The sequence below is a fragment of the Hordeum vulgare genome, chromosome 5H (assembly GCF_904849725.1).
Source record: "Hordeum vulgare subsp. vulgare chromosome 5H, MorexV3_pseudomolecules_assembly, whole genome shotgun sequence".
In the NCBI taxonomy this organism is placed as follows: domain Eukaryota; kingdom Viridiplantae; phylum Streptophyta; class Magnoliopsida; order Poales; family Poaceae; genus Hordeum; species Hordeum vulgare.
Genome location: NC_058522.1, coordinates 470,427,650 through 470,443,557, shown reverse-complemented (window position 1 = coordinate 470,443,557; position 15,908 = coordinate 470,427,650). Strand labels below are relative to the sequence as shown.

Here is a 15,908-nt window from a genome sequence, read left to right as displayed (position 1 = left end):
GGTCGCGTCGATCGATTTCCTGTCGGCGCCACGCACACTGGTCAAGCAAGCATACGGAGTTATAGCTCGATCGATTTCCTGTCGGCGCCACGCACACTGCTCAAGCAAGCATACGGAGTTATAGCTAGCTAGCAAGATGCAAGGCCAGCAAAACTTTCTCTTTTGGTTAATAACTGCAGGAGACAAAGTATTAGGTCGCAGGAGGAAGAAGCTAATTCAGGACATGAAAACAGCAGTACCACGAGGTCCGGCCTCTTCATGTCTCCAAGACTGCCTTTTTCTACCCGATGAAAGCTTCAGAAGCAAGCCAGGGCTGGGCTGGGGTTGTTCCTTTCTCCAGCTCGGAGGAAAGGATGTCACGTTAATCAAGTTTGGTATCCCTTTTACCGCTATCATTCTTCAGTATCCGCCGAATCTAGCTAGTATATGATAAACAACCGATAAACGCATCAAGCACTTTATCATGTTCCGATCAACCACATTTCACCATATCCACCATCTACTCCTACACGAGTTCTTACTTACCGATCGAGATGGCAACGACGAAAGCATCAGCGCATGAAATCCAGTGGCTTTGGGCTTAACTGCCCATCCATGGTCGACATGTACTCCCTCTGCACCTAAATACTTATGCAAGTATTTAGGGTACAGAGAGGGAGTAGTACGTACCAAAGCAAACAAAAGACATGTTCTCCTGGTCCTGCAGACGGTCGAAGTGGACATACGCCGCGAGCAAGCTAGGCATTTGGCGGCACGCATGACAGGCAGACACAGCGGCGACAAGAGGCCTTTTGAGCTATGCCAGCCTCATGCTTAAACTTCTACTAATCTAATGCTACTAATAAATCGATCATGGCCTATCAGGCATGCAGGTGCATCTAATCTTCCCAGGCCTCTCTGCCAGGCCCCCACCATGAGGCGAGGCGCCACGGCCACATGGACTACAGATGGAAACGCCTGTAACACTGCGCTGCAAGCAAAATGCTGCCTCCTCCTCCTCCTCCCTGGCTTTGGTGACAAGAGAAGAGAGGGTACGCAAATGGTTGGGGAAAGTTATGGGTGACAGTTGGAACTCGCGAGGATAGGCCACCCTTTCCCATTTAAACACACTGCCATCCTTTCTGCGGTTCCTTCACACACCTCCACCTCCTCCCCAGACACACCATCGACATACACACGGCCCAGCCCTCAAGAATTCTTGCCCCCCTCATGCAATCCTATCCAGCCCCTCCCTCTGAATCCTCTAGCCTGTGAAGAGGGCTGGGTGCTGGAGGATCCCGTGCTCCTCCCGGGCTATGGGTGTTCAAGAGGCATAGCCAAGAACAATGCCATCTTCGGTGCGGCATTGTTGAGGAGATTCAGATTTCAGAACAGGCATAAGAGTGGGTTGTTTGCAGAATTCTCCCTCGACCTCGTTCTGCCTCTTGTCTTTGGCCTTTCTTGTTTCTCTTTTGTCTTCCACTCCGGTCGCCTGCCATGGAATCCTCCCAGATCACGGGGGATGGCGGCGAAGAGTGCAACAGCAATGAATCCGGGTGGACGATATACCTGACCTCCCCCACGAGCAGCTACGAAGCAAAAGAGAACGGCAGTGAAGGGAGTAATGTTGAAGATGGCAGTGGCTACATCACCGAGAGGAGGAAAGGGAAAGAAGAAAACAACGCGGATGATGATGGAGATTACGATTCCCTGGCGTCCGATGCTTCCACGGGGACATCTCAGGTGAAGGTGCTTGAAGGCAAAGAAGAGAAAGATCGTCAGGCAAATGATGGCTGCAGCAACGAACATGGTAAGGACGAACAAGCTGAGACACTTACCAAGTTCTCGACCGGCAGCAGCAAAAAGGCGGGCAAGATGAAAAAAGGGGACGAGAAAAGCAGCAAAAGAGGCCACAATAGAAGACGTAGCTCATCAAGAACAAGCTTCTTTTGGTAACTGATGTAAAAATCCTTGCTCCTCTATTTCTTTCTTATCAAGCTAGAATCCATGTTAGAGGCATGAGGAACTGAAGGACTTGTGATGGTCCCTGCTATTGCCTTCTATTGCTTTGTCCATTTGTTAACCACCTCATAGGTTAGTTCTTCCTGTGCAAATCTGTCACCCTTTTATTACTATTCATTGCCCTATTCTTAACATCGACATTCAATCACTGCATGCTCTCCTATGTTTCTATAGACATTAATGAGCACTTTGTCCAGATACACCTCCCCAATGAAGTGTCGAGGCCACCAACCCAAAAAGATAATTCGGTTCAATGGCCTTCTGCTTTCCCAATAATTTTGTAGGTCAGAATATCTGCATGTGTTATAATTTACTCAGAAAAAGGGTATACAGAAATCTGCATTATGGTGTGTCTGTTGATAATCTTTTCACGTTTGGTGAGTAAATCTAATATAGTATTGTCTCTCAGTTAAGTTATATGAACTGCCATAGAGCAAAAATTAATAGGATTTACACAGATCTCCTTAACACATGTTTCTTACCCTTGAGTAAAGCAAATCCTATCATATAAGTATATTATATGGTAGACCAATGTTACTACAACTGATGCGGCATTTGCACATGAAACCTAGGAATATCCGGCCTTTCCATATAAGAAGCATTAGACAATGTACAGTACATTTATAAACAATAAGATGTAGAAGATTTCAAGAAGATGAACCAACAATTTACTGCACAAACAAGTGTAGTTTACAGAACAGCTTAAGTAGACATGACAAGTAATACAAGGTACAAGAGCCTCCAGCTATCACCTGATATGTGCAATTCCTACTCTTTGCGTCTACAGTACTTCCCTAAAAGCAGAAGCAGCGTCAGATGGAGCACCTTCTGCTGGACAAATGGTGCACAAGAAGGTATTACCTCCCAACAGCAATCTCATTCCTGAGATAAAGAAATGAAAAAGTTATTAAGGCGAATGGAAATCAGTTAATCATTAATCAGTTAGTAGCAAAGACAGGGTAAAGCAGAACTGCAAAAGAGGTAATTGAGTTATTTCGGATGAAGGTGCGCACCGTGCACAATCAACTTCGATAGGCCTTGCAGCAGATATGCATGTTAAAAACCATGGTTTTGGCTTGGCTGTCAGTTGATGTTTCATTGTGAAAGTTACAGTTATCCAAAGTAGGCAGGGATGGTGATTTGCAAAATTCCCAACTTAAGTCGTTTCGCTCAGCGGTGGCCAAACAAGATCTAAGACCCTTAGTTGTAGCTTTCTGATGCTATTTTTTTCTGACCAAGCACATAAAAGCCACTTCGTTCAAAAGCATCAGGAGCCAGCTCAAGGTCTCAAAAAGAAATATCCCTAATCACCCAGATTACTACCATGCCTAATCCCACACCAGATATTCTCAGAAACAACGAAACAGCAGGCACAATCTTCAGGGAATCGTACAGGGTGTTCCAGCTTGGAGCCCTCTACAAAATAATCAATCACAACAAGGCTAAGACAACGAGGGGAGCTAACCCGCAACATTAATTTGTGAGACTAATCAGAAAATGCATCCTTAGGCAAATGTACTCCACATGGCACATTTGCAGTACTAAATGCTAAAAATGTTATGGCGACAAGGGTCGGGGGAGATGGTGCAGACTCTGATGTAATGTAACACAAGACACAATGCTAGGGGAATCGTGCCGAATGTCAATCCCATGGATTCCAAGTACGAGGACGTGCTCCTACTCAAAACCATCGTGGCATCGTCCATGCCTATCCACATAGCCAGTCGGGAAGCATGAACATGCGGAGCGAGCACATTGTTTCTTTGATTCCATCCAAAATTCACCACCATAGTGCAAAACAAATCGATTCCGCCGCTCTGCATTCCAGTGTTCCTCGTCGTCGACGGCCCAACCTTGGAATTGAATTGAAATGAAATGAAGCGATGAAATTCTTGACATCAATCAGGCTTACGATTAGGATGCGCCGAGGGGGCCGTGGACTTGGCGGGAGGCGGCTCGCGGCTACGACGCGATGGGCTTGGAGTGGTGGAGGAAGGCGGCGGAGCAGAGCACGGTGGTGACGACGGCGAAGAGGCCGAGCGCGAACATCAGCGACAGCCCGGCCACCGCCAGATCCAGCAACAGCTGCGCGCCGTGGAACACCGCCCCCAGCGACATCCTCTTCCCTTCCCCGACCCCTCGCGCGCTCGCCTGCGATGCGCTCTTCTCGGAGAAAGCCCGTGGCTATATCACGGGCACGGCAGCGGGGAGGCGGACAGAGCCAGGGGGGAGGAGGAGGAGAGGGAGGAGAAGCGGCGGGACACGCGGCGCGGCGGGGGGCCAAGGGGAGGCGGCGAGCCGACCACCTGGAGGAACGCTCGTGCCATCTGTGAACCGTGACACGACGATCACATGGAAATCGGGAAATGTGGAGAAAAAAAATCGTACATTTTGTTGTCCATAGAAGTTGCATCTATGGCAAAAGTCATCTTCTGCTTCCAAGTTTATTTGAACTCGGATGAACAGTAAATACCAAAATAAATGAAAATATTTTATTTTAGAAAAAAGATGCAAACATTGACAATAGTTTTCATTGCTTAATTTTTTTTTATCAAAAGCTGACATTCATAAAAGTCATGAAAAAAATCAATACTCCAAAATGTTATCGAAAATAACACTTTTGGAGCATCAATTTTGTTTTTTTGCTACGACTTCCGCAAATGTTATTTTGTGATGAAATTTTATAAGCATTTAGAACTTTTGTTTTTGAACTATTTTGAAAAAAAATGGGGTACTATTCATGCGAGCTCATTTCAGCATCTACAACCACAATATACAAATCCGGGTCTATATGTTCGTTGACAGTGCACAGATGTGTCCGCGGACAATGGCCGGACATGCCTTAGATTTTCCTATTTGCAATCATAAATCCTATATTCAAAACAACAAAGATGGGTTTGGTTACATGCAGTGGCGGAGCTACGAGGGGCAAACCTGTGCTACGGCCCGCCCAACACAAAGAAAAACAGTAAAACAGAAAGGAAAACTAGTACATTGAGGGCATTTTTTACGTGTTTTCTCTATCCTAGCTCGCACCGCCCGTCCATCTTTTCCTAGCTAGCTCCGCCAATGGTTACATGCATCGTTTTCTTCCATTTTGCATGCTTGTTCCAGTTGCACATGTCTGAATATATGCAATAAAAAACCCAACATTTGCATGTTGAGTGGTTGCGTGCATCCCCTTTAGGGTGCATGTGCCCAAACGAAAGGCGAGTTGTTTGGTTGTCTACTTGGTTTAAGGAAAACACAAGTTTGGTTATTTGGTTACATCCGCGACAATAGTGTGGTAACCTCCTCGTCGATGTGGTAAGGTTACCGGAGACACAAAATCAATCATAACAAACTTAAGCGCACATCAAAGTTTAACATAGTACGATAAGTTTTAAGTGATGTCGTAACAAATAATGTAGTCTTAACTAATATCCAACACTGAACTAGTAACCAGAGGTCATTTAGGCGGTGACAGCGCATGCTTCGTCATGCTTCTTGCACTTGCTCACCACCTACATGTCGTCGTCGTTGAAGATGGTCACCTTCATGGTGTTGGGGGTCAGCAGCTTGAACGTCATCATGTACCCGGTCCTGGCCCGGTGAACGGCGGCGAAGGTGAACCAATCCTGATCAAGGGTGACCATGTCGTCGATCACCCTCACCGCAACCCTTCATGAGCAGCTGGTGTTCGTCTTCATACTGAGCTCATGAGGCACGACGGGGAAGTGCTTTGTGAAGTCCAGAGGCCAAGGCAGAGTCTCCGGCTTTGGAGCAAAGGTCACTTTGCAGAAGTGGGTTGGTTCTGCCTCCTCATGGTAGTGCTTGTAGTTCCTCCGCTTGGCGCTTGGGAGATCTTGCACCGGTACATCCACCAATGGCGGAAACGACCTCCTTGCCCTTCTTCAATGGTGGTACGACCTCCTTGCCCTTGTCCATCTGCATTATGAACAACACACGGTTCAAAGGTCAGCACTCATTCCAATCGACCTAACACTTCTATATTTACCGACACAACTGACCCAACACCGCACCCAAACCCTCTCTCATTTTCACCTCCTCTCCTCTTCCACCTCTATGTTTCACCACCTCTCCCTCGCCATGAACTCCAACCCCAACCCTTTCCCCTCGGGAATGGGATGGAGGGCCTTCTTCCTGGGGTGCTCGCTCGGTGACCGCACGAAGTTCAAGAACACAATAAAAGTGTGCTCGAACTTCAACAACATGGAATATGTGCACAAGGAGGCCGACGTTGTGGTGAAGAAGGCAATGTCAAATGACTCCTCGCTGATGCGTTGGTTTCCCTCCAAGCTTAAAGAGTGATGTAGCACAATGATGGCAAGTATTTTCCTCAGTTATGAAACTAAGGTATCAATCGAGTAGGAAGATCCACAAGACTATGTAAGCAACACCTGCACACAAATAGCAAATCCTCGCAACCCAACGAGTGGAGGGTTTGTCAATCCCTCATGGGTAAAGTAAGGATAGATTGATAGATGAAACTAAGAGTGATAGCAAATAGAACGCAACAAGGTATTTTTTGGGTTTTTTTGATAATATAGATCTAAAATAAAAGAGCAAATAAAATAGAAACGCAAATAGCAAAGTAGAGATTGAAACTAGATGATGTGAAGTAGACCCGGGGTCGTAGGTTTAACTAGTGACTTCTCTTGAGAAAATAGCAAACGATGGGTAGACAAATTACTGTTGGGCAGTTGATAGAATAGCAAATGATTATGACGATATTTAAGGCAATGATCATGTATACAGGCATCACGTCCAAGACAAGTAGACCGACTGCTGCCTGCATTTACTTTTATTACTCCACACATCGACCACTATCCAGCATGCATCTAGTGTATTGAGTTCATGGAGAAAGAGAGTAATGCCCTAAGAACAATAACATAATGTAGACAAGATATATTCATGTAGGAATAGACCTCATCTTTTTATCCTTGATAGCAACTATACATGCGTGTCATGTCTCTTTCTGTCACTGAGATTGAACACCACAAGATCGAACCCATCACAAAGCATATCTTCTCATTGCAAGATAAAAGATCAAGTTGGCCAGACAAAAACCAAATATCAGAGAAGAAATACAAGGCGTGTCATGTCTCTTTCTGTCACTCAGATTGAGTTGTTGGAAATATGCCCTAGAGGCAATAATAAATTGGTTATTATTACATTTCCTAGTTCATGATAATCGTTTATTATCCATTCTATAGTTGTATTGATTGGAAACTCAAATACATGTATGGATACATAGACAACACAATGTCCCTAGTGAGCCTCTAGTTAACTAGCTCATCGATCAAAGATGATCAAGGTTTCCTAGCCATAGACAAGTGTTGTCACTTGATGACGAGATCACATCATTACGAGAATGATGTGATGGACAAGACCCAAACTATGAACGTAGCATATGATCGTGTCAGCTTATTACTATTGTTTTCTGCATGTCAATGTATCTGTTCCTATGACCAGGGTCGGTTCTGAGATTTTGGGGGCCGGGGCGAAATTAAAATTTAGGGGCCTTAACAAACGCATCATAGCAACAAAAATAAAGTATGTATATATGAAAAAAAATAACGGTAACACTCCAAAATTGGTATGAATATCAAATAATTTTTATATATATTACCTTCAAAATTTCTTCTAACATTCCTCGATGCAAAGTCACTTAAGATGGGTCCATGACAATCTCAACCAATAGTTTCTTCTGGATGCACAATGTAGCCAAATGCTACTGCAACAAAAGACCTTCCAACGGCGCCAGAAATAGGCACGTCGACGGGAGAATACTTGGCTTCATCTTTCTGCTGCGGCTACGCCTTAAGGGACTTCCTAGGCAAGTATGCAAAGGATTTCCCAGGTGGCCTTGGAGCCTTGCGTTGGTGTTCCTTCGAAGCGGAAAGGGTGATGTAGCGTAGCGGTGGTAAGTATTTCCCTCAGTTTGAGAACCAAGGTATCAATCCAGTGGAGGAGTATCTCAAGATCCTGCACAAACACAAAAGCTTGCTCCCAACGATATGAAGGGGTTGTCAATCCCTTATAAATTGTTTGCCAAGTGAGAACTGAAAGCAACAAAGTAACAAAGCAAAGTAAAAGCGGAGATGTAAACGATGGATGTGAATAGACCCGGGGGCCGTAGTGTTTACTAGTGGCTTCTCTCATGAAAGCAAGTAGAGGGTGGGTGAACAAATTACTCTCGAGCAATTGATAGAACCGCGCAAAGTCGTGACGATATCTATGCAATGATTATACCTATAGGCACCATGTCCAAAACAAGTAGACCGATACTTTCGGCATCTACTACTATTACCCCACACGTCGACCGCTATCCAGCATGCATCTAGTGTATTAAGTCCATAAGAATAGAGTAACGCCTTAAGCAAGATGACATGATGTAGAGAGATAATCTCAAACCAATGATAAAACCCCCATCTTTTTACCCTTGATGGCAACTACTTGATGTGTGCCTTGCTGCCCCTACTGTCACTGGAAAAGGTCACCACATGGTAGAACCCAAAACCAAGCACTTCTCCCATTGCAAGAATCATAGATCTAGTTGGCCAAACAAAACCCAAGACTCGGAGAGACTTACAAGGATATAAAATCATGCATATAAGAAATCAACAAGGACTCAAATATATATCATATATACATAATCTGATCACAAATCCACAATTCATCGGATCTCGACAAATACACCACCAAAGAAGATTACATCAGATAGATCTCCATGAAGAAGATCATGGAGAACTTTGTATTGAAGATCCAAGAGAGAGAAGAAGCCATCTAGCTACTAACTACGGACCGTAGGTCTGAAGTGAACTACTCACGAGTCATTGGAGGGGCGATGATAATGATGAAGAAACCCTCCTACTCCAAAGTCCCCTCCGGCAGGGTGCCAGGAAGGGTCTACATATGAGATCTCGCAGAAACGGAAGCTTGCGGCGGCGGAAAAGTATTTTCGATGCTCCCCTGATTTTTTGCTGAATATTTGGGAATATATAGGCCAAGGATCTAGGTGAGGGGGCGGCCAGGGAGGCTACAAGCCCTGCTACCGCCGCCTCCCCCCTGGTGGCGGAGTGGGGGCTTTGGGCTCCGTGGAGCCCACCTGGCTTGGCCCAAAGGCCCCCTGATCTTCTTCCGTTCGTGAAAAAATCATTTCCGAGTTTTTCTTCCGTTTGGACTCCGTTCCAAAATCAGATCTGAAAGGAGTCAAAAACAGAGAAAAAACAGGAACTAGCACTTGGCACTGAATTAATAAGTTAGTCCCAAAAGAGATATAAAAGGTACATAAAACATCCAAAGAAGACAAGATAACAGCGTGAAACCATCACAAATTATAGATACGTTTGAGACGTATCAAGCATCCCCAAGCTTAACTCCTGCTCGTCCTCGAGTAGGGAAGTGATAAAGAATGAATTTTTGATGCTTTCATGCTACCTAGCATAGGTGTCCTTTGTAATTCCTCTTGTGTGACGTGAATTTTCAGATCCATTAGATTCAAAACAATAGTTTTCTATTGACGTGGAAACAGTAATAATTCAAGCAAACTAGCAAGGTAATCATGAACTTTCAAAATAACAAGGCCAAAATAAAGTTATCCCTACAAAAGCATATAGTCTGGCTATGCTCTATCATCATTGCACAACGAATTTAAATCATGCACAACCCCGGTATTGGCCAACTAATTGTTTCACACCTTTACTTTCTCAAACCTTTCAACTCTCACGCAATACATGAGCGTGAGCCATGGTTATAGCACTATAGATGGAGTGGAGTGTGGTGGAGGTTGCAAGACAAAAAGGAGAAGATAGTCACATTAACTAGGCATATCAATGAGCTGTGGAGATGCTCATCAATAGATATCAATGTGAATGAGTAGGGATTTCCATACAAATGATGCACTAGAGCTACGAGTATGTGAAAGCTCTTAAAGAAAACTAGTGGGTGTGCATCCAACTTGCTTGCTCACGAAGACCTAAGGCAATTTTGAGGAAGCCTATCATTGGAATATACAAGCCAAGTTATATAATGAAAATTTCCCACTAGCTATATGGTGGTGACAAAACGAGAGACTCTCAATCATGAATATCATGGTGCTTAATATGCACAAGTGTGGAAAAAGTGGTAGCATTGTCCCTTCTCTCTTTTTCTCTCATTTTTTTTATTTGGTGGGCTCTTTGGCCTTTTTTTTTGGTGGGCTTCTTTGGCCTCTTTTATTTCCTCACATGGGACAATGCTCCATTAATGATGATCATCACACTTTCAACTCAAAACTTAGAGCAATTATGACTCTATATGGAATGCCTTCGGTAGTGTACCGTGGCAATGATCTAGCATGGCATAGACATCAATGGAAACATCATGCTAGCTATCTTACGATCATGCAATGGCAATGTAGACGTGGTGGCACATGCCATGGTGGTGGTTGCATGGCAATATATCTCAGAATGACTTTGAAAAAGCCATAGTAGGTAGGTATGGTGGCTGTTTTGAGGGAGGCTAATGGTGGGTTTTGTGCACTGGCGAAAGTTGCACGGCACTAAGAAGATAATGATGGTGGTAGGTGAAAGTGCATCTAAACCATGGACTCGACATTAGTCATGAAGAACTCATATACTTATTGCTAAAGTTTTATTAGTAATCGAAACAAAGCATTCAACACATACTCGTAGGGGAAGGGTTGGTAGGTATAAACCATCGCGCGATCCCGACCGCCACGCAAAGGATGACAATCAATATACTAATCATGCTCAGATTTCATCACATAGCGGTTCACCATACGTGCATGCTACGGGAATCACTAACTTCAACACAAGTATTTCTAGATACACAACACCTTACTAGCATGACTTCAAAATTACCATAACCACAACTCAAAACTAATTGAGATGAATCAAACTTCTCTAACTATTCAATGCACATGAAGGTGGAAGTTTTCGTATCCCTTTGGATAACTGCCCCTTTTGAGACTACTTTCAAATCATAGATCAACAACCAAGCCACGCACGCTGTGCTCTAAAGATATAAGTGAAGCACAAAGATCAAAAGTATCTAGCTCAAAAGATATAAGTGAAGCACATGTGAGCTGAATTGTCTACCGAAAGATATAAGTGAAGCTCGACAAAATCACGGTGTGTGCATGTCTCTCTCTCTCTAGGTGTGCAGCAAGGATGATTGTGACACAACAAAAATAAAAGACTCCTACGATACAAGACGCTCCAAGCAAAAACACATAACATGTGGTGAATAAAAATATAGCCCCAAGTAACATTACCGATGGATTGAAGACGAAAGAGGGGATGCCTTCCCGGGGCATCCCCAAGCTTAGGCTTTTAAGGCATCCTTGAATCTCTTGGGGTGCCTTGGGCATCCCCAAGCTTGAGCTCTTGCCACTCTTTATCTCTTTGTCCATAAGAATTCACCCAAAACTTGAAAACTTCACAACACGAAACTTAAACAGAAACTCGTGATAACATTAGTACAAGAAAGCAAACCACCACTTACTTAGGTACTGTAGCAAACTTAAATTCTACTTGTGCTTATGTTGGGTTACTGTACTTTCAATCTTCCATGGCTAATACCCCCCATACTATCCATAGTTTCATCAAAATAAGCAACCAACACAACAAAAACAGAATCTGTTAACAGTAGACCAGTGTGTAGCAATCTGTAGATTTCGTATACCTCTGGTACTTCAAAAATTCTGAAAATTACGACAGTCTGAAGAATTTGCGTATCAATCAGCAGCAAAAAGAATCAACTCAAAAGCTCTTACAGAAAAAAATGAAAATTCTTTTCGTGAGCAGAAAGTTTCTGTCTTTTCCAGCATGACCAAACGATCATCCCCAAGACTAATCATAACGGTTTTGGTTGGCACAAACACAAAAAGAAACACAAAAAACACAATTATAACAGAATTATGAAATTACGGAAAACACAAAACAGAAAGAAAAAGGATAGATTCGTTGGGTTGCCTCCCAACAAGCGCTTTTGTTTAATGCCCTTAGCTAGGCGAAAGGTGATGGAATCACGTATAGTCATCATTGGTGCTCAAACCATAAGTAGTGTGATCATTTAACATCTTAAAGTTTTCATCTTTATTAGATGACTCACCACTAGCTTTAGGAACAAAAACAGGCTTGACGGTCTTTTTGAGAGTAAGATTTGGAGTATTTTGCACAGCGGCAAAAGCGGAACCCAAGTTGGTTATTGCATCTTCTAATTTGCCAATTCTAGAAGAATCATTAACTATAAGTTCCTTCTCCTTTAAATTTTTCAAAAAGTTTCCCACTTTGGATCCGTACTGAGTAATTTGATTGTGGATCTTTCTATCCAAACCCTCAATAAGTTCAACAGTGGCAATTTTGTTTTCAATAGCGTCAAGCCTTTGCATCACGTGTTCCAAGGTCAAGATAGTTCCATTAACCATGAGCGGGGGTGAGCCTACCAAATTCATGATAGCTCTATAGGAGTCAACAGTATGGCTCCCCAAAAATTTCCCGCCAACAATGGTATCAAGGATATACCTATTCCAAGGAGAAATTCCAACATAGAAACTGCGAAGGAGGACAGTAGTGGATTGCTTACGAGTAGATCTACTTTGAGCATTGCAAATCCTGTACCAAGCGTCCTTCAAAATTTCTTCCTCATTCTCCCTGAAATTGAGAACATCATTTTCAGGGGTGTCGTTTGGAGTGGTGGTTCTAGCCATTGATGGACTATCTCACACACAAACGAGCAGGAAGAGAGAGTGAAACGGGCAAAAGAAAACGGCGAAGGAGAAAGGCAAATGAAAACGGCAAATGTGAAGTGACGGAGAGGAAAACGAGAGGCAACTAGCAACAAAAGTAAATGCAAGAGAAGAGTTTGTGAGACCTACTTGGATAGATCTTGATCTCTCCTCCCCGGCAATGGCGCCAGAAATACTTCTGCTACTGCAACAAAAGACCTTCCAACGGCGCCAGAAATAGGCACGTCGACGGGAGAATACTTGGCTTGATCTTTCTGTTGCGGCTACGCCTTAAGGGACTTCCTAGGCAAGTATGTAAAGGATTTCCCCCGTGGCCTTGGAGCCTTGCGTTGGTGTTCCCTCGAAGCGGAAAGGATGATGTAGCGTAGCGGTGGTAAGTATTTCCCTAAGTTTGAGAACCAAGGTATCAATCCAGTGGAGGAGTATCTCAAGATCCTGCACAAACACGAAAGCTTGCTCCCAACGCTATGAAGGGGTTGTCAATCCCTTATAGATTGTTTGCCAAGTGAGAACTGAAAGCAACAAAGTAACAAAGCAAAGTAAAAGCGGAGATGTAAACGATGGATGTGAATAGACCCGGGGGACGTAGTGTTTACTAGTGGCTTCTCTCATGAAAGCAAGTAGACGGTGGGTGAACAAATTACTGTCGAGCAATTGATAGAACCGCGCAAAGTCATGACGATATCTATGCAATGATTATATCTATAGGCATCACGTCCAAAACAAGTAGACCGATACTTTCTGCATCTACTACTATTACTCCACACGTCGACCGCTATCCAACATGCATCTAGTGTATTAAGTCCATAAGAACAGAGTAACGCCTTAAGCAAGATGACATGATGTAGAGGGATAATCTCAAACCAATGATAAAAACCCCATCTTTTTACCCTTGATGGCAACTACTTGATGTGTGCCTTGCTGCCCCTACTGTCACTGGGAAAGGTCACCACATGGTAGAACCCAAAACCAAGCACTTCTCCCATTGCAAGAATCATAGATCTAGTTGGTCAAACAAAACCCAAGACTCGGAGAGACTTACAAGGATATCAAATCATGCATATAAGAAATCAGCACAGACTCAAATATATATCATAGATAATCTGATCACAAATCCACAATTCATCGGATCTCGACAAACACACCGCCAAAGAAGATTACATCGGATAGATCTCCTTGAAGATCATGGAGAACTTTGTATTGAAGATCCAAGAGAGAGAAGAAGCCATCTAGCTACTAACTACGGACCCGTAGGTCTGAAGTGAACTACTCACGAGTCATTGGAGGGGCGATGATGATGATGAAGAAGCCCTCCAACTCCAAAGTCCCCTTCGGCAGGGTGACGGGAAGGGTCTCCAGATGAGATCTCGCGGAAACGGAAGCTTGCGGCGGCGGAAAAGTATTTTCGAGGCTCCCCTGATTTTTTGCTGAATATTTGGGAATATATAGGCCAAGGATCTAGGTGAGGGGAGCTGCCAGGGAGGCCACAAGCCCTGCCACCGCCGCCTCCCCCTGGTGGCGGCGTGGGGGCTTGTGGGCTCCCTGGAGCCCACCTGGCTAGGCCCAAAGCCCCCCTGATCTTCTTCCATTCGGGACAAAATCACTTCGGGGTTTTTCTTCCGTTTGGACTCCGTTCCAAAATCAGATCTGAAAAGAGTCAAAAACACAGGAAAAACAAGAACTGGCACTTGGCACTGAATTAATAAGTTAGTCCCAAAAAATATATAAAAGGTACATAAAACATCCAAAGAAGACAAGATAACAGTGTGAAATCATCAAAAATTATAGATACGTTTGAGACGTATCACCAAACCATTTAACCTCTTTTGGATCGTTGTTGGCCTCAAATAATTCTTCAATAATTTCACCTTTGGAAAGCTTCTTTCAGCCGGTGTCATCGTCACAGACACAGTAAATAAGATGTGATAAGAAATGGAGTAGTGCCAATTCATCACCTGAGTTTATCGAAGTAGTGGAAGTACTCTTGAAATATTTGTGCATATGTCCACTTTGCGATTATATCAATTTATCTGCAGCCTTCTTTCTGTTCCTTTTATTGCTACCTGATGCATACGTGTTGTTTCTCGGCAACATGTTAGCACACAATATTGTGAAAAAGTGAGATATGCATCAATTATTGAACTGTACCAGTATGCATCAAGGAACGACAAATTTCAAACATAATATACAAGATCTTGATGATCGAATCCGTGTTATCGTTAATATATGTTTTATTTGCAGCGCCTAGCATCGGAGAGCAATTGATCAAACGTGATGATGGGTCCCCCTGAACTGAAATCAGCAATGAACTCGATTAGGAAGAAGATTAGAACAAGGGAATTAAGAATTAGCAAAATAGTAAGATCCAGGCGATAGACCAGCAGTGCGACATCTCGGCGTTGGCGGCTGGGACCTGTGAGCCTGGAATCGCTGTCGGATGAGACGGGTCGAACAGTCGAGCCTGAGTAATCGCATACCCTAGTATTTTTTTCTTTTTCTTATTACCTAAAGGATATACGCATGAAGCGATCGCTAATCAGGGTGTTGGTGTCGCTGCCGCTACTAGCTTGCAATCCTGTGCGTGTGCGTGGATGGCTGGAAGTCCTTGCCTTTGACCATATTTCTGACATGGGCCTACCTAGCCTACAATATACCTAGTATCTGTTGGGGAACGTCGCATGGGAAACAAAAAATTTCCTACGCGCACGAAGACCTATCATGGTGATGTCCATCTACGAGAGGGGATATTCGATCTACGTACCCTTGTAGATCTCACAGCAGAAGCGTTAGTGAACGCGGTTGATGTAGTGGAACATCCTCACGTCCCTCGATCCGCCCCGTGAAACGTCCCGCGATCAGTCCCACGATCTAGTGCCGAACGGACGGCACCTCCGCGTTCAGCACACGTACAGCTCGACGATGATCTCGGCCTTCTTGATCCAGCAAGAGAGACGGAGAGGTAGATGAGTTCTCCGGCAGCGTGACGGCGGTCCGGAGGTTGGTGATAATCTTATCTCAGCAGGGCTCCGCCCGAGCTCCGCAGAAACGCGATCTAGAGGTAAAACCGTGGAGATATGTGGTCGGGCTGCCGTGGCAAAGTTGTCTCAAATCAGCCCTAAAACCTCCGTATATATAGGGGGAAGAGGGGGAG

At 44.1% G+C, this 15,908-nt stretch overlaps 1 protein-coding gene across 1 annotated transcript; it reads left to right on the top strand.

Annotated features, from left to right (window-relative positions):
• The first annotated feature begins 438 nt into the window (after nucleotides 1–438).
• On the top strand, nucleotides 439–2,201 carry LOC123399069 (protein SOB FIVE-LIKE 4-like). The gene has a single exon (XM_045093494.1). The coding sequence runs from the start codon at nucleotides 1,477–1,479 to the stop codon at nucleotides 1,933–1,935; it is 459 nt and encodes a 152-aa protein (XP_044949429.1). The 5' UTR covers nucleotides 439–1,476; the 3' UTR covers nucleotides 1,936–2,201.
• Nucleotides 2,202–15,908: the final 13,707 nt, after the last annotated feature.